The sequence below is a fragment of the Falco peregrinus genome, chromosome 1 (assembly GCF_023634155.1).
Source record: "Falco peregrinus isolate bFalPer1 chromosome 1, bFalPer1.pri, whole genome shotgun sequence".
Lineage (NCBI taxonomy): Eukaryota > Metazoa > Chordata > Aves > Falconiformes > Falconidae > Falco > Falco peregrinus.
This window is the reverse complement of record NC_073721.1, coordinates 44,556,316-44,576,380: the sequence shown is the minus strand read 5'-3', so window position 1 is coordinate 44,576,380 and position 20,065 is coordinate 44,556,316. Positions and strand designations below refer to the sequence as shown.

At 60.1% G+C, this 20,065-nt stretch overlaps 1 protein-coding gene across 1 annotated transcript in view; it reads right to left on the bottom strand.

Moving 5' to 3' along the window:
* The window catches only part of NIBAN2 (niban apoptosis regulator 2), a 31,343-nt gene extending 15,825 nt beyond the window's left edge, over positions 1–15,518 (bottom strand). The window contains exon 1 of the mRNA XM_055795819.1: positions 15,312–15,518. Coding sequence (XP_055651794.1) covers positions 15,312–15,366 — 55 coding nt within the window. The 5' untranslated portion in view covers positions 15,367–15,518. The remainder of the gene's footprint in view (positions 1–15,311) is intronic.
* Positions 15,519–20,065: the final 4,547 nt, after the last annotated feature.

Below are 20,065 nucleotides of genomic sequence, written 5' to 3'. Positions count from 1 at the left end.
CACCCTGCCCCACGCAGCAAACCCTGCCCTTTCTCCTCCCCAGCCCAGCTCCAGACCCCACATGTGGCTCCTACACCAAAAACCCCATCACAGAGCATCACAGGTCTGGGGAAACAACGCCCTCAGAGCTGCCTTTGGCACACGGGGCCTCTACTTTGAATTTCGCTCTCAACTTTGCCCCAGAGCCTGTGAAAAGGAAAGAATCTGAGTCGCCTCCAACTATTTCTGACGGCTCAGCCTCTGCCAGAGCGCTGGCGATGGGCGCGGGGAAGAACGATGCTGGCTATGCATCCCCAGTGCAGGAGCCAGCACAATGCTGGGGGCATGAACCCAGACAAAACAGACCCCCACGCCGGCCCCGGCGCAGCTTGGCAGGAGCCAAAATCTCCAGCAGCAGCCGACCCGGAGCTGTGCTCGCAGCCAAGCCATCACGAAGAAGCGGGTTGCTGCAGGGTGCTGCAAATCCCTGTGGGATGAGCAGCTCCGGAGGAAAATGCTGCCCGAGGACAGTGGCTGGAGGCAGATAAACCCATCCCCAAGGAGATGCTGGCACCACCAGCACCGCAACAGGAGCAAACACCGCAGGCCGGCATCTTACTGTGCCAGGGCTGAAAACCCCCTTAAATTTAAGCAACCTTTTTTTGTGGCAAAGAACGAGACGCCTGCTCGTCCCAGCAGAGAAATTCCTCACCCCCGATTTTGGCATTTTCTCCTGGAAAAGAAAGAGCTCGCAGTCACGCCGCGCTTGCGTCCACGCCACACCTCTGTTGCAACTCCCGTCTACAAAACTGTATGATTTTGGCCAGGGCTCTGGGCAGCGATGCTGACAGCTGAGATTTAGAAGGACATTTTGAGGTTTCATTTCCTTTCAGTTCATGGGAAAAAAAGAGCCCCTGGTCCCCAGGCAGGCGAGACGGCTTAGTCACTCATTCTTCCCTGATTAACGACGGGGCCAATTAGGTAATTTTAAGTAAATGGAAAAGCAAAAGTCGATTACTTGCAGACACTGAAACAAATATTTGCAGTCAAATATCCAAGGTGACTAAATCCCCCCCAGCTCAGCAAGACCCTGTGAGGAGCTGCGGGGATGCTGGGGGGCCCACTGATGCTCCCTGCTCCATCAACCACCGTGCTCAGCCCCAGGGAGGCAAGAGGGGCAGGGACCCACGGGGAGGTCGGGAGGGGGTTGCCAGCAGCATGGCGAGGTGACACAAGGTGACACCAGGTTTGACAAGATGTGGACTGCTAGCAGTGGTACAGCCAGGCTTTGCTTGAGAGCAGAGGATGGGAAGCCCACGCTGATGATACCAGCGGGTGCCCTGACCCCCGCATGCCTGTAGCAGCCTGCATGGGGCTCACATGTCCCACACGGGAGCTGGCCTGGCCACCCACCGGCTCCTTCACCAGGCTGAACAAAACCTGGCAGCGCTAGGGGCTATGCAGAGCACCCCCTGACCCACCTGCATGACAGAGGCCACCCATGAACAGCCGTCCCTCTATGCGCAGCTTTGGGTGCATGTCCAGCCAAGAGCTGGCAGGTTTGGGGACAGGTGGCAGTCCAAGGAGCTGTGTCCCCTGCCTCCTCCTGGCCCCTCACCTCAGCTCCCCCCCTAGTCACGGCAGGGTGAGGGAGGGATGGGGCTCGGCTGGCTCCCACCCCAACCTGGGTGTGGGCTCAGACACCCACGGCAAAGCGCTGTGGCAAGCTGGGTGCACATGCAGGGACCCTGCAGGGCCAAGTGTCCCCAGCCACCTACTGATGGTGCTTTCTCAAGCCTGGTGTTTGCTCTGGGACCACTGTGCTCCCAGCACTGACACCTTCCCGCTGCTCGGGGTGCCACCACCCTGGTCCCTGTCACACTGAGCTATGCAGGGGGGCTGGTCCCCAGGCAGCCAGGGTTGCTGAGCTGGTGCAGGCTCTGGCACGTCCCTTGGGTTCCTGGCAAGGACAGGGGGAAACTGCCAGTTTTGTGGTCACAGAGGTGTGCCAACAGCACCCACCAACATGAACGCCTGGCTCAGCAGGAGCTCCAGCACCAGCACCTCTGATCACAGACTTCATCTGTTACTTGGCCTCTGGGTTCCCCTCCTTCCCTCCCCAGCCATCCCTATGACTAAGCTGCACGTGGTGGCTGCAGGCAGAGATAAAGGGGCTCTGCAGCAGCCAGCTTTGCATGGGGAGGGTGGAGAAAGGGCTCTGAGCATCCCAGCCACCGGGCAAACCCCGGAGGTCAGGATGGATGCAGGGCTGGGCAGGATGCTGGGAGCAAAAAGCAGGGTCCATCTATGCCACAACAGCTTCGCATCGCCAGGCACACTCCAGCCCTCCCTGACAGATCCCCAGGGATGCACACACCCTCCGCATCACCCAGCCACCACAACACGGCAGGACAAGCAGCTCCCACGAGGACACCCTGACAAGGAGACGAAACAGGCAGCACAGGTTTGCCCTTGTCCCGGATGACGCCCGAGGACCACGGAGCCCGAGGCTTGTCTGGGCGAAACTGGCTGGGAGAGGCAGCTCCTGCTCCTGGCCACCCCACCGACCGGTCGTGCCACCACAGCTGTCACCAAATCCAAAGCACAACGGCACGGGCTGGATCCTGGAGCAGCCGGTGCTGCTGGCGATGTGGGCTGCATCCCCACAGGCATGTGCAGCCCTTGCATGTTGAGAGGTCACAGCCGGGCCAGAGCAGCCCTTGGTCCAGTGGCAGTCCCTTTGAACCAAGGCAGGAGGTGGATCTCACCCAAGGACTCCAAAAGCCACAGCAAGCTGCCCAAGCTGGTCCAGCAGCCTGGACTGGATGCACCCTGTCCTTGGAAGCATCATGAGCATCACCAGCTGCCCCCCATGCGCACATCCCAAGGCAGAAGTCAGCTCTTACCCTGACCTTCCATATGACCAGGGTCAGCCCCAGCTCTGGCATCTCCTACAGCAAAGCCAAGAGGAAAAAATGAGCCATGAGCTCCAGGTCTAGCCCAGAGACCTTATCACCTAGAGAGCAGCTTGGACAGCTTGACCGTATCCTTCCCTCCAGCTGCTCGTATTTGCTCCCTGCTGTTTGTTTCCCTGCCATGGGGACACCAGAGCGCCAGAAACACCAGCCTAGCAGCCCTGGCTTGCAGAGAGCCGTGCCAGCACGAGTCCGTGGCCGGAGTTCGTTTTCCTCATTACCCTCAAAATCATGTGAAAATGACAGTGATGCTTTAAATAGCCCAGGCCATGGCCAGCAGTCACCAGATCTGGCAGCGGGGCAGTCAGATCCTGTACAGGTTTTGCTGCAAAGTTTGCTCAGCCCCCACCCAACAGCAGTGCCCTTCCTGCTCACCGTCCTCTCAATGCATCCATGACCTGTGGAGGTATCTCCAGGACCAGGGCTGCTGCAGCATCACAGCACATCCCAGGTAGGACAGAGGCCAGCAGGGACAGGGACGTGGCTCAGCCCAAGTGGCTCCCTAGGGCTGGGGACCAGCTCAGCCTCCCCCGGCAGTAGGCTGAGCTGCACACTGCTGGGCAGGCTCTGCTGGGGATGCTCAGGAAAGCTGCTCTTCAGATGAGCATCCCTCTCCAAGCCCTTTCAAAGATACCTGATAAGCTGAGGTTGGAGATGTCCCTTCCCCTTTCCTGATGTGGCAGGATCCTGGGTGGGCAGCAAAGGGTTAAAGCTGAAGGGGAAAAGGTAGAGGAGCCTGCACTGCTCCTCTGCACCCAAAACTGCCTTCACCCCTCTGCACCCCAACAGTAGGCAGGTCCATGCCTTTGGGGACGCAGAGCTGCCTCCTGCTCCTCAGCTCCCCCCCAGGCTGGCTGGGTTGGCCCCTGGGGCATGGCCACCAAGATCGTGCCCCCCCTGAACGGGGTGGCATTGCCACAAGCGTGCATGGCCCAGGAGAACATCCCACCTGCACCTGCGGGATGGGGCTCTCCCAAATGTACGCCATGGGGCAGTGCAGGCACAGCAGGATGGGGTGCTCTGCAGCTGAGCTGCTCATGCTCAAAGCATCACATATCCCCACACACTCATGCACACCCATGCACACACCCATGCGCAAACATGCACATACCTGCATGCACACACACCCATGCATACACGTGTACACCTGTGCACACCCCCATGCCACACACACCCATGCACACATGTGCACACACACGCACACCCCCCAAGAGAAGCTGGCGGCTGACAAATCCGAGCGGGAAGAGTCATCTGCAACCTCCCTTCAGCCCACATCCCGTTTTGCAAGCCCAGAGCCCCAGTTCCTCACGCCAGGCACACCCTCCAGAGACTGTGTCATCCCTCTGCTGCTATTTTCATATATTCAGGGGGTGAGAGTGCCTTTAAAATCCCAGCCTTCCCCAGAAGACCCCCTGGGTTTATGTCACTGAGATGAGTGGGAGCAGGAGCAGCAGCTGGGAGCTGGGGGATGCCATAGGGATGCCTCACCAGAGGCAAGGAATTTTCCCCCTGGTCCAGAAAAAAAATAAAATAATAAAAAAAAAAAAAGGACAAAAAAGCTCATTGAAGCAGAGCCCCCGGGCTGGCTGAGCCGTGTCCCCTGCACTCGTGACGAAACCATGCCTGGCTCATTTCCCCAGCCCCCGCGGGACAGCCTGACTCAGCGGGGCCACAGGAAAGCCCCAGCTCCCCCTGCCTCCACGCAGGCTGCCCATGTCCCCCCGCTGCCAGCTCAGCAAGGGGGTGATGGCATTGGGAAGTGTTTGCAGAGCGATGGAGGAACAGACACCCGGGGGGGTCAGCCTGTCACATCCCTTTGCTGGGTGTCCCTGCCCGGTGAAGGTCCCTCTGTGCTGTGGTGGCCCACAGGACACCCCGCTGGAAGGGGAACCATGAGCAGCGTGTGCTGGCCTGGCCAGGCTTGCCAAGGCTGCTGGGAAGGGGTTAATCACTAATTTAGCCAGTAAATTATTAGCGAGCAGGGACAGGTTGCTGTGAGGAGTACAGGCTCCCAGCAGCCGCAGAACCAGTGGCACTAACAGGGACATCCACGGGCTGGCACATAGTGCCACCAGCCCAGCCAGCTCACACCTCAGGGAGGCAAGAAAGGACAGAAGCTGACGGTCACCCAGATAAAGGCACCAAAACCAAATGGGCCCCTCCGCACCCAGTCACCGGCTGCTGGGCGCAGGCAGGGGTGCCGGTGCGAGGCAGTGGGGCACTGCTCACCAGCACAGCCCCATGGCATCCCTGGCTGTCCCCTGTGTGCCAGGCAGTGCCCACTCGGCTAGCGGTTCCCACACCTGGCACGCAAGGGGTGTAGCATTGCTGCCAGCATCCTTGCACCTGGCTGGCGGGAGGGGAGCTGGGGAGCACAGGCAGCACCACGGTGCGTATGCCACCCCAAAAGTCACCCAAGCGCCGACTTTCCCATGCTGACCCCCTGCCTCTGCCCTGCCCCTTGCATCCCCTTCTTGGACTGCTCCGATTCTCCCTGGTAGCCTGGGAGGACAATGAGGTTGGCTCTTCCAGCAAGAGAAACAGAGGAAAAGGCCACTGCAAGGAGGCTGATGTCACCAGCTGCATAAAGGGTGCCCGGGTCACCCACTGTGAGAGTGGGGCTGCTCCAGCAGTCCTGCATCGCTGCCTGTTCTAAACGCACCCGGGGGGTTCGCCCACTGCCCCTCGGCTGCCCTCATGTGCCCCAAATCCTGGCATTACGCAGACAGTGTGTTTGGGCATCCCCTGCTGAGGGTGCACAGCACACTGGGGATGGGGTGCAGAGCATGCCATGGAAGGGATGCACAGCATGCCTTGGATACACTGCCCAGCACACCGGGGATGGGGTGCACAGGATGACAGGGACGGGGTTCTGAGCCAGACCTCAAGCAGCAGCACCCTGGGAGCCCTGAGCACCACCTGCAGCTGCTGAGCTGGGAATGGCCCGTGGACACAGGCTGTCCCCGCCAGGCACAGAGCCCCACTGCTGTGCCACCTGCCCTGATGCCAGCTCCCCCCACTGCAGCGCTGGGCTCTGCTCAGCACAGGCTCATCCCTGAGAGATTTTAGGAGTCAGCGTGACAGCACGTGATGGCTCGGGGCAGTCTGAGCATCAACAACGCAGTGACAACCAGGAGAAGGGACAGTGCAAGAGGTGCCACTGTCCACCTCCCTGTGGAGAGCCAGGCGAGCATCCCGCAGCACTGACAGGTGCCCCCAAAGGGTTAAGTCCCAGCTCACAGTTTAGGGTTCGGGGAATTTGATTCTGAGTTCATTTCCACCCAGAGACACTAACTCCTTCATATGGGCCTGACTCAGCCCAGCTGAGCATCTCCTGAGCATCCCCGGGGAGGAGGTTTCCAGCACCGGCTCCCAGGGCCATGCTGGGGCTGGGGGGAGTCGGCTGGGGGGACACGTGCCAGAACAGGGGCTGAAAGAGGGTTATTCCTGGGAGCAGCAAAACTCCCAGGGTCGACCCGGGCACTTTGTATTTTCCCCTCTCACACAGGCCAGGAGAGACTGAAACAGGGAAAAACAAATTGAGGGGGGAGAGCAAAGCCCTGGACAGTTTCCCCTCTTACCGCCCCGTACCCAAACGCACCCTTCGCACAAATGCACCCAAACCCAGCCCAGGGCGTCTCTGCTCCTGGCTGCTATCAGGTTTTACACGGAGCTTATCTGGAACCAACCAGGAATGGAAACTGCTGCAGCGCTCCGTGCACTCCCCTGATGCCTGCACCCCGGGCACAGCACTGGGGGCCCCGGCAGGACTGCCATCACAGCCTGGCTCCAGCACCACTTCAAAATCCATCGGGAATATTTTCAGCTACAGATCAGCTCAGAAGCCCGGTCCGGGTGGCTAGGGGACACATCCTGCCACCCCCGCCGGCAGCAGCCCCGTGCAGCTCCACGGCCAGTAGCGCCAGGGACGTGCGGAGCAGCCGGCTGCCCTCTGACTCATGCCATTGTGGGGACGAGTGGGCAGGACGGAGGCTGAGCAGCAGGAAGGGATGAGGCAGCGGAGCCTCGGAGAAACCAGATGGGCCCAGGCCTGAACCGGTTCATCCTCTCCCGCCCTGCCTTTGCCGCACATGGTCTGCCCCAGATGAGTCAGAAGCGCCCGTAGTGCCAGCTCAAGGCTGGGGCACCCGTCGGGGACACGGCTCTGTGCTTCGCCGCCTGCAAGGTGCACCCTTCACCAGCACCCAGCACCCTGCGGCATCCCTCATCCCAACTGTGTCCCTGGGGACGGCCCCGGGGATGCTCGGGGGGTGCAGCCCCAGCGTGGCAGCACCCACCCCGTCTCCCAGCACCGCGCCCAGCCCCGGCGGTTGCACAACGCTGCTCCCCTCCCAGCCCAGAGCAAACAAACCTGCCGCAGCAGAGCCGTGCCCAGCGCGGCCGCAGGAGGATCTAACGCAGACCATGAAATCCGTGGGGCCCAAAACGAAGCAGCACACTCAGCGGCAGCTCCCTGGCCTAGGAACAGCCAAAAAACCCCAACGGTGCTCTCGACCATGCTTCGGACAGCCTTCACCCGCTGCTCCTGCTCCCCAATCCCAGCCACAAAGCACAGGCTCAGCCTCCTGCATCAGCCCCGCTCCTGTGGCTTGGGGCCGCATCCAGCCCAGCGGACGAGGGATTAGCGTCCAGCTACGTGCTGGCGGGTGTTTTCCTGCAGTGTGGATGCCGGTCTCCCGCTGCTCCCCAGGAACAAGGCTGCTGTGGGACTGCGTGCGAGGAATGTGCATGTGAATAACAAACAGCGTTCAGCGTCTTTGAACGTCTCCGAGAAGCTGGTTGGGGCTGGACTGAGCCCAGTGCAAGATGTCTGCCCTGAACCTCCCTACCCAAACAGCCTCTGAGGGATGGGGGCAGACCCCTCCTGCCCACCCAACCCTGCCTGATCCAGGCAAGACCCTCCTGCCCTGTCCCTTGCCCTTTGAGCAGCCTTGCCTCCAGGGGTGATGCTCCAAAGCCACGGGGCGCAGCTGCCCACACAGGTATCCCAGCAGGAAACCCAGCCCAAAGTGCCACCCACCTGGGACCCAGGTTCAAACCTACCAGAAGAGGTGAATGCACTCACAGGACAGTCAGGATACATCCCACAGGCAGGGAGGTGGCTGTGGGGAGACGAAGCATCCCCATGGAGCACCTTGACTCAAGATGGATACCACCTGCCAAACCCTGTGCTGGACCAGGACCCACTGCCCTCATCCAGGCTGTAGTCATATCACCCTGCATGTCCCTTGTCCCCCAGGATCCCACCACCACCTGGTCAGGCTTGAGAGGAGCTGCCAACCCTTTGGTGCTCACCCCATAGCGGGTGCTGCCCCACATTAGAGTGGGACTCAGCATCACCCCTCCCCAGATAAGGCACTGCTCATCCACTGGCACCGGCCCAGCAGCGTTGCATCTGCTCCAGCATGGTGCAGCCTGCACCACAGCTGAGTCAAAGCAGGCAGTGCCACTGCAGGGTGCCGTGCCAGCATCCTTTGGGCACCCATGGCACCTGGGAGCTGCAAGACCAGGGGGTCCCCAAGGCAAAGAGGAGTCCCCAAGGCAAAGGGGCCAGATCAAACTTGGGCATCTCTTGGTCTCTCATGCTCCAGGTGCCAGGGACAGCAGGGACTGGGTGGTCCTGGCTCTGGGATGTCCCAGCAAATGCTTCTGTGCTCAGCAGGGGACAAGCAGCCAGCCCCCTTGTGCCCCTGCCGTGCCCAGCCCTAGGGAGAGAAACTGAACCTGGCACACTCTCCCTCTGCTGAGCTGGCCAGTGCCAGTGGGAAACCCAATCCAATACCACGGGAGGAGACCAAACAAAGACTTTTATGTACATCCAAAAAAAAAAAAAAAAAAAAAAAAAAAAGGAAAAAAAAAAAAGAGGTATTTGAACAAAACAGCCCTGAGCCTGTTCAAGCTCTGCTGCAGCCCCTGCTGCCAGGGAGGTTCCTGTGCCCGGCTCCTCTGCAAGGCCGGGGCAGGACAGAGGGTCTCGCCCTGCCTCACAGTGCCCATCCCACCCCATGCCCCCAACACCTACTCCCTCCTCCCCACAGAGGGTGATGTCCTGGCCAAAGGTGGCCACGAGCTGTGTCTCCCACAGCCGAGGACACTCCAGAAGCACCACAGCCCCTGGTGAAGCATGGACAACCCAGGCTGGTGGGCACCTGCCCCATGGGGCTGGCAGCCAGTGCCCAGCAGCACGGAGCATCACCAGCTCCCTTGCTGCGGGAGGGTGGGCAGCAGCCAGCAGAGCGAAGCAGCTCCTAGGGAGAGGAAAGTCAGGGATGTTCCCCCAAGCAGGGATGCTCCCAAGGCAAGGTTCTGTCCTGGTCTCAGATGATGCCCTGCATGCGTTGGGATCAGAGGAAGGGACTCAGAATGCTTCCCATGGCTGAGCCACCACCATTTCGTGTGCCTGGGGGCTGGCAGCCCTGCTCTCCTGCCCCATGCAGCAGCACTGAGGTCACCCCCACTTTGGGGAACATCCCTTCATGCAGGGAAACCCCCAAAGGGGCATCACACCTAGCACTGAGCAGAGCTGGCAGAGAGGGGAAGCCAGGACAAGTGTTCTTTGCCCCGCAGAAACCACTAGCATAGCAGGAGGGGAAGGAGGTCCTGCTCCAGGTCCTCTGCCAGCACCAGGGCAGAGCATCCCATCCATCCCTGCTGCATGGGGACAGCCCACCCTGGGGACTCCCACAGCAGAGGGGTCCAAGCCCCCAGGAGGAGGGCTGGGAGCCCGGCTGCAGGCACGAACAGATCCCTGCCAGGGAAGGGCAGAAAGGTATGGAGAAGGGCAGGAGGGCACGGAGAAGGCACCAGCCAAAGCAAGGAGCTGCACAGAACGCTACTGCCCTTTCCCTTTGAAAAAGGGGAAAAGGTGGAGTTTTACTCCTTCCTCCTCCTCTGGTCCAGGAGGCTGGGAGGAAGTCTGTTTGCAATGAGCAGCTCTGCTCGGCCCCTTCCTCCCCTCCCAGCTCCCCCTGGCACCGGGCTCTCCATAGAGCTGGCGTGGGCACATCCAGGCATGGGGCAGGGCTCAGGGCTGGCGAGGGGGCACAGCTGCTGCCTGGGGATCTCATGGCTGGGCACCACTTGGGCTCTGGGTGCTGCAGCCCAAGGCTGCGGTGATGCCTTCTGCAAACTGGGCAGTGGGACCAGACCTGGGTCCTGTGCGGGTGCTCAGCCTTGCGCTGGAGAGCTGGTGCTGGCCTGCCTGCAAACTGCACCCCGGCAAGCTTCCGTGTGGATAAGGATCCCTGGATCCCTCCAGCCCTCCTGCCTACTGAAAAGCTCCAAGACATGCTGAGCCCAGGGTCCTGGGAGTGTGGACGGCAAGAGCCCCATCCTGCAAGCAGACAGCTTCCCAGCTTCCCCCCATCTCCCCACTCGTTGGGAGCACGGGCAGGGCCACTGCTGGCTGGGTTGTGAAATAAAGCCTGGTCACAGGATGCTGTAACAGGGATAGAAATGGGACGGGTGGGTCCCACACTGCTCCTTCCCCATGGGCTGGACCAGACTTCTGCCTGGTTTGTCCATGAGATCCACCACCCATTGCATCCTCATGGACCAGGGCTGTCTAACCCTGGGCTCTATCAGTGGCTATTTCGGTGACTGTCTCCAAGCCCACGTGGCACCTTTTCTGTTCCTAGCACAGGGCCGGACCAGCAGCACTGTGGCTGTGGCAGAGCCATGGGTGGGAGCCAGCGGCTTGTTGTAACCTGCTGTGGGGCTCAGGCAGAGGGACAGGAGCCTGTCAGTCCCCAGGAGGGTGGGATAGAGCTGCAGTGGCGTGCCAAGAGGTGCCAAGCCTCCCTGGGCTCAGAGCCAGCCTCTGTAGCGACCTGAGGGCAGGAGGGAGGCAAAGGCTTGGGGAACTCCAGCTCTTGGCTGTGCTTCCTTCGCTGGGTCGCTTCAATGGGTTTAGGGGTGTCCGATACTGCAGTGGCAGAGGGGTCCTGGTCTGCGGGGTGCTTGTCTCTCCCTGGGCTGACCCAAGGGCCAAGGAGAGCTCTCGGCCATGATGCCAGCTGTGCTCCTCCTGTCCCCAGCCCTCCTGCTCCCAGGCAGAGCAGGGATGCCCTCCATGCGTGTCCCAGCCTGCTCAAGGCAAGACCTTGCTGGGGGAGGCAGGGAAAGACCCCTGGGAGGGGAGGCAGGCGCTGCCTCAGGGCTGAGCACAGGCAGGGCCAGGAGGGCTCCTGCCTCCTGCCCACGTGGGAAGGCCACCGGCACAAGAGGCCCCCGAAGCCAGTGATGTCCCCTGCCCCAACACGCTGGCTCAGAGCGAGCCCCGTGCCCTGACATGACGGCTGCAGGTAAGCCCTGGCTTGCCAGAACCAGCCCTTCCCCGCTGGCAGGGAGCCCTGACATGCCAGGGGAGTTATTTATTTCACAATGAAAGAAGACACACACTTCATTAGGAGAAACCACTTCACATCTCCAGCACATTACAGCACCGATCCCTCAGAGCCTCCCTGCATTGGACCCCTCCCAGGGCAGGGTGAGGGTGTCAGCCTCGAGACCAACCACAGAGCACATCACCAGCAGCCACCACCTCCCGCCCTGGCTGGAGCTGATCTGTGGTCAAGGCTAGGAAACAAGCATCATGCTTAAGGAAGCCATGGCAAACCTCTTTCCACTGCCAGTAACTTTCCCCCTGTGGCACACAGCAGCCAGGTGCCTTTCCATGTTTGCTGGGCACCTCCGGACCTGACCCGCAGCCTCTCCCGCCCACACTCAGCCTTCCAGCAGTAGGATGCTTCTCGGTGGCATTGCAGATACGCAGCCACTGATGCCCAATAAGGCTTGTTGGAGCAGAAAGGCTCTGGGTCCCAGCACCAGGGGTGAAGCTCAGTGTCACCTCTGCCATTGTTGTGTGGGCAGGTGTCTGTAGAAGTCCCACCCCAAATTAACAGCTAGTTTACTCAGTAATTAACAGGTTGGCGACTCCCTGGAGATACCAGAACAAGGTGTGAGATCCCGGGGACCCTCCCTGCACTGCCACCCACCTCCCACCCACCTCCCCATCCCTCTGGCCACAGAGGCACCCAGCAACTCCTGCTGCACCCCTGGGCTCTCTCACCCGCCAGGTGCCTGGGACCACCAGCCCCATCGAGCAAAGTCACCCAGCTCCTGCCAACCACACTCCTCCTCACCCTCCTGGAGAAGTGGTCCATGGGGCTGGGACGCGCTAGGGAAGGAATTATTCCAGCAGGAGGAAAGAGCTTCATGGAGTCCTGTGCTGAAGGCGCTATTGCCTTGGACATGAGGGGACACTGTGCAAAAACTCAAGACACCCTGTGACATCCTGGCTTTCCTGGGAGCCCTGGCAGGACACCCCATGCCTACCACCCTCGTGTCCCCAGGTGATGGTGCCTGTACTGGGCATCCTTACACAAGAAGAGGAGCCAGCCCTGCTCCAGCCTACGAAGCAGGTCAGAAGCAACTCCCAACTCACATTTGGGAGGAGGAGGAGGGCAGCTGAAGTGTGTTGACAAACAAGCTGGGTGACTCAGTCCAGGATGACATCCAAAGCTAGGCGACAAAAGAAAGCATTTACAGGTCATAGAGACCCTGGAGAAAGGGATGCAGGAGCTGCAGGCAGCACCACCTGAAAACCACCCCAGTGTAGATCACACCCCCTGGGCTGCCCTGTCAGCCCTAGCGCAGCAGAGAATCATCAGTGCTGGCAGGGACACTGCCTGCAGGCCTGCTTAGGCAGCAGGAGAGCAGTCCAGCCCCACCAGCACTGCCGGTGGGAGGAAAGACCCTGGTCCTGGGCCACCAACACACAAATCACGCGCCTGTGGCTCATAACCTCCAGGAGGTGTTGGCATCAGCTTCACTGCAGCCACTGCTGCGTGGGCTGGGACAGGGCATGGGACTGTCGCAGCACGGCTTTGATGGCAGAGGTCCCAGCACAGAGGGGACTGCACTGTGCATGGCACGGGAAGGCTTTTTGCCACCTCCCTCCTGCCTTTAAGGCACTTGCAGTGCTCAGAGCTCCGCTCCCAGCATGGGGGAAGATCTGGCCCAGGCTCTCACCATCTCCCCACAGCCCCAGGGCTTGCTGTGTGCCCAGCCAGCACAGTTCTGCCACTGTAAGGGGGCTGCAACCATGGGGAGCATCGCCAAGACCAGGGGGCTCCTGTCCCTGCTGCAATTAGGAGTCACATCACCCTGGGAAGCCCCTCCAAACTCCCCAGAGTTGGGAGGACAACTGGGAAAAGTTTCTTGGAGAGAGGATAGATCATTCCCTGGGTGCCGGCAGGAGAAGCAGCAGCAGAGAACAGGCCGCGCTAAGCAGGAAAACCTGGAGTTTTCCCCGCCACGTTGCTTTGCATGCCTGACAGCAAGTCGTGCCTTGCCTGTTGGGTTACAGCCCCTCCCAGCTCCAGGGGCTTTTCACCCATCGAGGAGCCCGGGCGGAAAGCGGAGAGGTGCGTACTGAACCCAGTGGGCTCCAGCGTCTCCCAGGGAGGTGTCCCAGTACAGGTGTGGGTCCCCCACCTTCCTCACCCCGAACCTTCAGAGCTGCAGCATGGCACAGGACACATACCAGCACAATCTCCGTAATCCTGTCTCATAGGAATCCTATTTTCACCATGAAAACTCATCTGCAGACCCCGGAACCCCCTAGGCATGGGCTGAAACCCCCCTGGTGTAACAGCTCGGCTCCTGCCAGCATGCAGCCATCCAGCCTGGCCTCGCACACACCCAATTTCTAGCCCAGCAGAGACAGATTCCTGCATAGGAAACCCAGCCAGGCTTTTCCTTGTTATTCTTCAGGATTAAGATCACAGGGCTTGGCCGGGGAGCTCTCTCTGCACGGAGAACCAGCAAGTTAAAGGGAGATTCGGGATATGCTTCGGACCCGAAGGTGCTGCGGTGAGCAGCCGCGTGCAGACCCAAGTTGGTGCAACCTCCCGGATCGGCGGCGGCGAGCTTTTAACTACGCAACACGAAAACCCCACAGCATGTTACAAGCTTTCCTTCAAAGCTCGGAAACCTGCTGGCGTCCTGCTGAGCCGCATACCACGTAAGCATTCCTGCCAGCCGGGCCAGGATGGCGGGGCCTGGCAAGGCAGATGGGCTCCACCATACGCTGCAAGACATGGAGCCCGTGTGCCGGTACCACAGCAGCAGCACCATCAGCGCCGGACCCGCAGCCGCTTTTTCCCCAAAGTCCTTGGGGAAAAGGACTTTCGAGCTGCTCCAGTGGCTTTATGGTGGAGATGGAGGAAAGATACAGCAGAGCCACCTCCAAAACCCTGGCGCCCCCTGAGCCCTTGAGCCCTCTGCAAGGCGCACAAGGTCCAGCACGAAGCCAGCACGCTCCTCCGTGCCACACAGCTAGGTGCGGCTTCGCGGGGGGGTTGTTTAACCCCCCGGAGAGGTGGATTTTTCAGCCTGGGGGGCTGAAACCGAAGCCGGCACACGAAAGGGCTCAGAGGTCAAGTCCTGCCTGCTTGGAAGCCCCGGGGAGCAGAGCGCCCGCATCACAACTGATGCAAGGTGGCTTGGGGGGGGGGCACAGCACCCTGCCAGAGGGGTGACCCCACTTACAGGGGTCACGCGAGTCACCGCAGGCACCAATTAGCAGCCCTGCCGCCCCCCCAGCCCTGGCTCACACAAACCCCTGCCTGTCCAGAGCCATAATCCCACGTTCAGCGATTCCCAGCCAGCCCTGAGCAGACACCCCGCCGGGGGCACAGGCGCTGCCGACACCCCGGGACAGCCGGGCTCTCAATAACCACATTGTCACCCTGCCCCGTCCCACTGCGGCAGGGGGGGCCTGAGCGTCCTGCCCGTGCCAGGGCAGGCCTGAAGCATCCCAGTGAGACCCCAGGGGTGCAGCCAGTCCTTACTCCCACCCCAGAGCCCCTGGGGGGGCTTCCCTCGGTACCCCCCGCTGACAGCGGCTTCCCTGCACAGGACCCAGGTTGCCAGCATCCCCCCGGAGCCCAGCTCCCCCCTTCCCTCCCCACCGCCCGGGGAAGCTCAGCACACGAACACGCTCCCCGCTCCTCGGAGCCAACACAAACACCCCCGGCACAACCCAGCCTTTCATTTGGGAGGCAGACAGGCACCTCGGGTACCCCCCCCACCCCCACCCCCGGGCTGTGCCCAGCCAAGGGGACAGGCAAAAACACAGAGAAACTGCAACGTGGTGGGGGAAAAAAAAAAAAAAAAAAGTTTAAAGTCCGGGAGAAAGGGGCAGAGCAGGCGGGGGGGTCCCGGGAACACGGGGAGGGTGTGTGCCCAACCCGCCCCCCACCCCGGAGTGCGGCAAGGCATGGGGACAGCCCGGCTGGGGCAGGGGGAGGGGGCAGCGCGCCGGGGGCTCACCCGCGATGTGCTGGCGGCGACCCTCGTCCAGGTGCGTGGAGACCACATCTCCCATGGCGAGCGGAGCCGGGCCGGGCCGGGCGGCGGGAGGAGGAGAGGAGGAGGTGGAGGAGGAGGAGGAGGAGGAGAGGAGGAGGAGGAAGGCAGCGCCCGGGGCGGTCAGGCAGCGCGGCGCCCCATGGCAGCCCCGGCTCCGCCGGCCCCCCCGGCCCCTCCCCCCGCACCGCCCCGGCCGCGTCAGCGCCCGGGGAGGGCCGCGCCGGGGGGGAGTGTGTGTGCGGGGGTGTGAGGTGGGAGTGAGTGTGAGTGCCTGCGTGTGTGAGTGTGTGTACGTATGTGTGAGTGTGAGTGCCTGCGTGTGTGTGTGTGCATGCGTGTGTGAGTGTGAGTATGAGCATGTGAGTGTGGGTGTATGTGTGTAAGTGTGAGTGTGTGTACACGTGTGTGTATGTGAGTGTGTGTGTGCATGCGTGTGTGTGTGTGTATGTGAATATGGGTGTCAGTGAGTGTGTGAGTGTATGTGTGTGAGTGTGAGTGGGTGTGCATGCGTGTGAGTGTATGTATGTGTGAGTGTGCGTGCATGCATGTGAGTGCAAGTATGTGTGTCAGTGTGAGTGGGTGTGGGTATGTATGCACAATTGAGGGGGGTGTGATGGGGTGTGAGTGTGTGTGCACGTGTGTGAGTGTTAGTGTGTGTGTGCACATGTGATATGTCTGTGTGGGTGTGTATGTGATTGTATGTGGGGTGTGTGTACAAGTGTGTGTATAAAAAAGTGTGTGTTTGTGTGTGTACAGGCCTGTGTCCCATTGCCTGTCCCCTCACTGTAATTAGCTGCCCTGACACTGCCGGGGGAGGCCCAAGGAGGGCAGCTGCGCCCCCCACCAGGCTGTGCCCCTCGGGTCTGGGTGCCAGGGAGCACCTCAGCCCCCCCATGGCTGTGCCCGCGGGTCCCCAGCCAGCCCGTGGCTGCTGGCACCAGCCAAACCAGCTCAGTCCTGGCACCAGCCTCCCCTACTCCTGACATCCCTTCACCCGGCTGTTGCGGACCCTCCTGACATCGCTTCACCTGGCCATCGCCGACCCTGCGTGCTCCTGCTCCCTGCAGCCCTGCACTCCCCAGTGCCAAGGTGGATGGTGGCCCTGGGAGCCGGAGTGGGGCGGGGGTGGGGGTGGGGGGTGGGGGGGTGGCAGGCAGGGGGCCTCCCTCCCCAGCCTCTAGGCAGCCCACGTCCTGCGGGGGAATGGGATGGAAAAACTCAAGTTGCCTTAAAACACATTCCATAGATTTTGGACCAAGAGCTGTTTGGCTCCACTCGCCTGGGGTGGGGGCTGGCATCCCCCACACCAACCAGCTGGGGAGCTGGAGGGCACAAAGTGGGATACTGGAACCAGTAACGCTCCACCGATCCAGCCAAAATCCATTGGCACACCCTGCGTCGGAGCTGAAGATCACCCGGCCGGCTCCCCGGAGCGCTGCGGGGAGGTGGGTGAGCTCCCACGCCGGGGCTGCCCCACCGGGGAGGGAAGCCGCGGGGGCTGGGGAGCTGGAGGAAGCGGTGGGAAAGCTCCTCCTTCCTCTGCTCTTGCTGCAGCTCCTCTCCCGAGAGCAACATGCGGAAACAGCCCTCGCAGGATCCTCCACGCGCTGCCTGGGCAGGATCCAGCGATCCGGCTGGAGGAAAGGCCTTGCCTGCATCCTTCCCAGACCCCTGCGCACAGCCAGCAGCCGGGCTGTGACCAAGGAAGGAAGAGGAGGAGGAAGGGGGAGGACGTGGTGGTGTGGCCAGAAAGTTCAGGCTGTTCCCAGTTGGCAGCTCCAGGGAGTAGCTACCGAGGTGGATCCATGCCTTGGGATTGCTCTGGTCCCTGGATGCTTCCAGACCACTGAGAGCCTGGGCTTGGCGGGGCTTAGCCACGGCCAGGTTGCTTGGCCAGGTCCAGGCCAGCCGGCATGGAAACGGCTCGGAGGCTGCGAGTCTTTTCCTGGGCTGGACTGTTTACCCGGCGGCAGGAGCGGAGAGTGGAGGTGGCCAGCCTGGAGCAAGGCATCCTGTTTATCCTGCCTGAAATAGCTCTTTGCAGCCGGCCGCAAGCTGCTGGGCTGGGGAGTGGGACAGGAGGCTGCTTGCACCTCTCCCTGCCAGCTGCCACCAGTCCTGCCCTGAAATGGCACCCACCACCCACCCAGCACACCCAGGGGGGGCCAGGGGCTCCTTCCCTCCCACCGTGCCGGGATGCTACCACCCTGGGGCTAAGCATCCTCCTGAGTGGGGAGGCTTACGGGTACTCCCACGCCAGGCTGAGCTCTGCTAAAGCCAAACACTCAACACGATGCCAAAGAACATCAGGACATCAATTCACACCCAGATGCCACCCTGCACCTTCCCCAGCACCCGTGGGAGCAAGGGGGGCTGGGGTGTCCCCTGGGCTGGGCTCACCCCCCGAGGATGCCCACCATGCATCAGCCCTTTCCATCTTAACACAGTTCTTACCCCCACAAGACATTTAAAAGGGAAAATCGTTCCAAAGCTGAAATATTTGCCTTTTTTTCTTTGCCATGCCTTGTAAGAAGGCTTTACCCTTAGCACTGGGTTTGTTTGCAGTTTGTTTGCTTGGCCAAAATGCTGTTGAAATCAAGGGAATCTCGTGGGAAATTTAGCTACAGTGAAATCTCATTTCCAACAGAAAATTGTTCCACTGGAGACTTTTAAACACTTTCCCCATCGCTGATCCCCGAGGAGTCTGGCTCTGAATTAATTTGAAAGTCTGCCTTAGTGGGGTGATGGTATTTGAAAGGTGGGGAAAATGCATCCACCTTCCTCAAATCGAAAAAAACCCGTCGATGTCTACCCACAGTAATAACTCCATTATTATAAACCAAGCTTCATTCCTTTAAAAGAAGCAATGTATGGAATAGGATTTAGGCAGTGCGCACAGAGTCCTGCTAAATAGGCCAAGAAAGTGGTATAAACCCCTTATTTTTGAAAAATCCATCCACATAAGCACTGGAGCACTACATACTGAGCCATTACCCACCTCTTTTGCCCACTGATGTATTTCTTAAATAAAAAGCTAAAGCAACCAATTAAAAGGTAAAAAATAGAGGCCATTGATATTGTTGATTTGCAAACAGAAAGGTTATATTTGTGGCATGCTCAGAATAGCATGTCAACAGAGACTGGAGGCTACAGCACAGACACAGAGGCCATTTCTGGGGCTTGAAAAACCACCTGAAGATGGGTACGCCACTCCGGCACCGCTGGTGCTGGGTGGTGATGCAGCGCTGGGCTTTTGCCACACACTGGCTGGTGGCAGAGACAGGCTCAGCTGCTAAAGCTTGTGAGGGGGAAAGAAAAGGAGTTATCTTAAGGGTTTTGTTATGATAGGAGGCGTTTGGAAGCTCAAAGCTCAGCTGCGGCATCATGTTGAGCACTTCTCGATGTATTCCCACGTGGCCATGTGCAGAGGTTGTCCCTATGCAGTCTTGGTGGGGATTTGCTCTGTCCCTGCTGCCCCACTGGGTGCCTGAGGAGGATGGGGACAAGGATGGGGTGGGGACAGGGATGGGAATGGGGATGGTTTGTCCTTCCTCTATTACTGCCAGTTTCTGGGAGTAGCATGGGGCAAAGCCCTGCTCAAGTGTTGAGCCTGTCCCGCCATAGCTGGGCAAGGGGTGCAAGCCCCCCAGTGCCCCAGTGCTTTCCTGCCACCCCCCCAGCCCCATCCTCCCCCAGGACACCTTTAAATTCATCCCTTCTGCACTGCCTGTGTGCGAGGGTGGCTCGCTCCTTTGGCATAATGACAGGCAGCAGCGCCTGTCCGCTGGCTGGGACATCATCCCACGCTCCTTCCCCACATCCCTCAGCAGAGGCACCTGTTCTGTGTGCTGCTGCTGCCGCTGAGGCTGGAGCTGAGCCCTGCTGAGTTCAGGAGCCCTCTGCAGCCCTGAGCAGAAGGAAACCAAACACAGCAGCTCCTGCACCACAGATGATGTTTAAATGGGTTTATCAAGCCCGGCCCCGTGTCTGTCCATGTGCCCAGGCCGTGAGCGGACCCAGCACAGACATCCCTCCCGTTAGAGACTGTGGAAATACAGTTTTAAAAAATTACACTGTGATAAAGTCTAATCATCCCAGCTAATTACATCTCACAGAGCAGATGGAAATAGTGCTTATCTGCCTGGAGCTGGCTGAATTATCCTAGCTTCGAAATGAAGGATTTCCCTGTGAAAATAAGCCTGGGAAAACAAACACTGTCATGGTTTCAGGCAGCTGCCCGGGACCACGGCGATGGCAGCAGCGATCTGAGGTAGTCCCTGAATCGGCAAAGCCCTCAAAGCACCCGTGAAGCCTGAGGCTGGTGTAGAAGTCCACCATGATGAGCAAAGTACTCCAGACCTCTCCTTCACCTTCCCAGGGACCCAACACAGCTGGACGATCCTGATGCCCCAATCCATGTCCGTGAGGGAGCATTAAAAAAAAAAAAAAAAAAAAAAAGTTGATTGTTTGGGACACTTTTGTGTTCACAGAGGTCAAACTAAGCCTGCCAGGGTCAGCATGCTCAGCTCCCTGCCCCTTTGGCTGGTCCCCCTGGGTTCGGTACCCATGGGGAGGATCACCCCTGCCTTGCTCCCTTTGGATTTCCCACGCAGTCATTATCACGGTGTAAAATCTGACCTCTTAGCAGCAAAGGTGGTCAGTGCACCTGCAGAGCACCCAGAACAGGCTGTTCCCCATCCCTTAACACCTCCAGG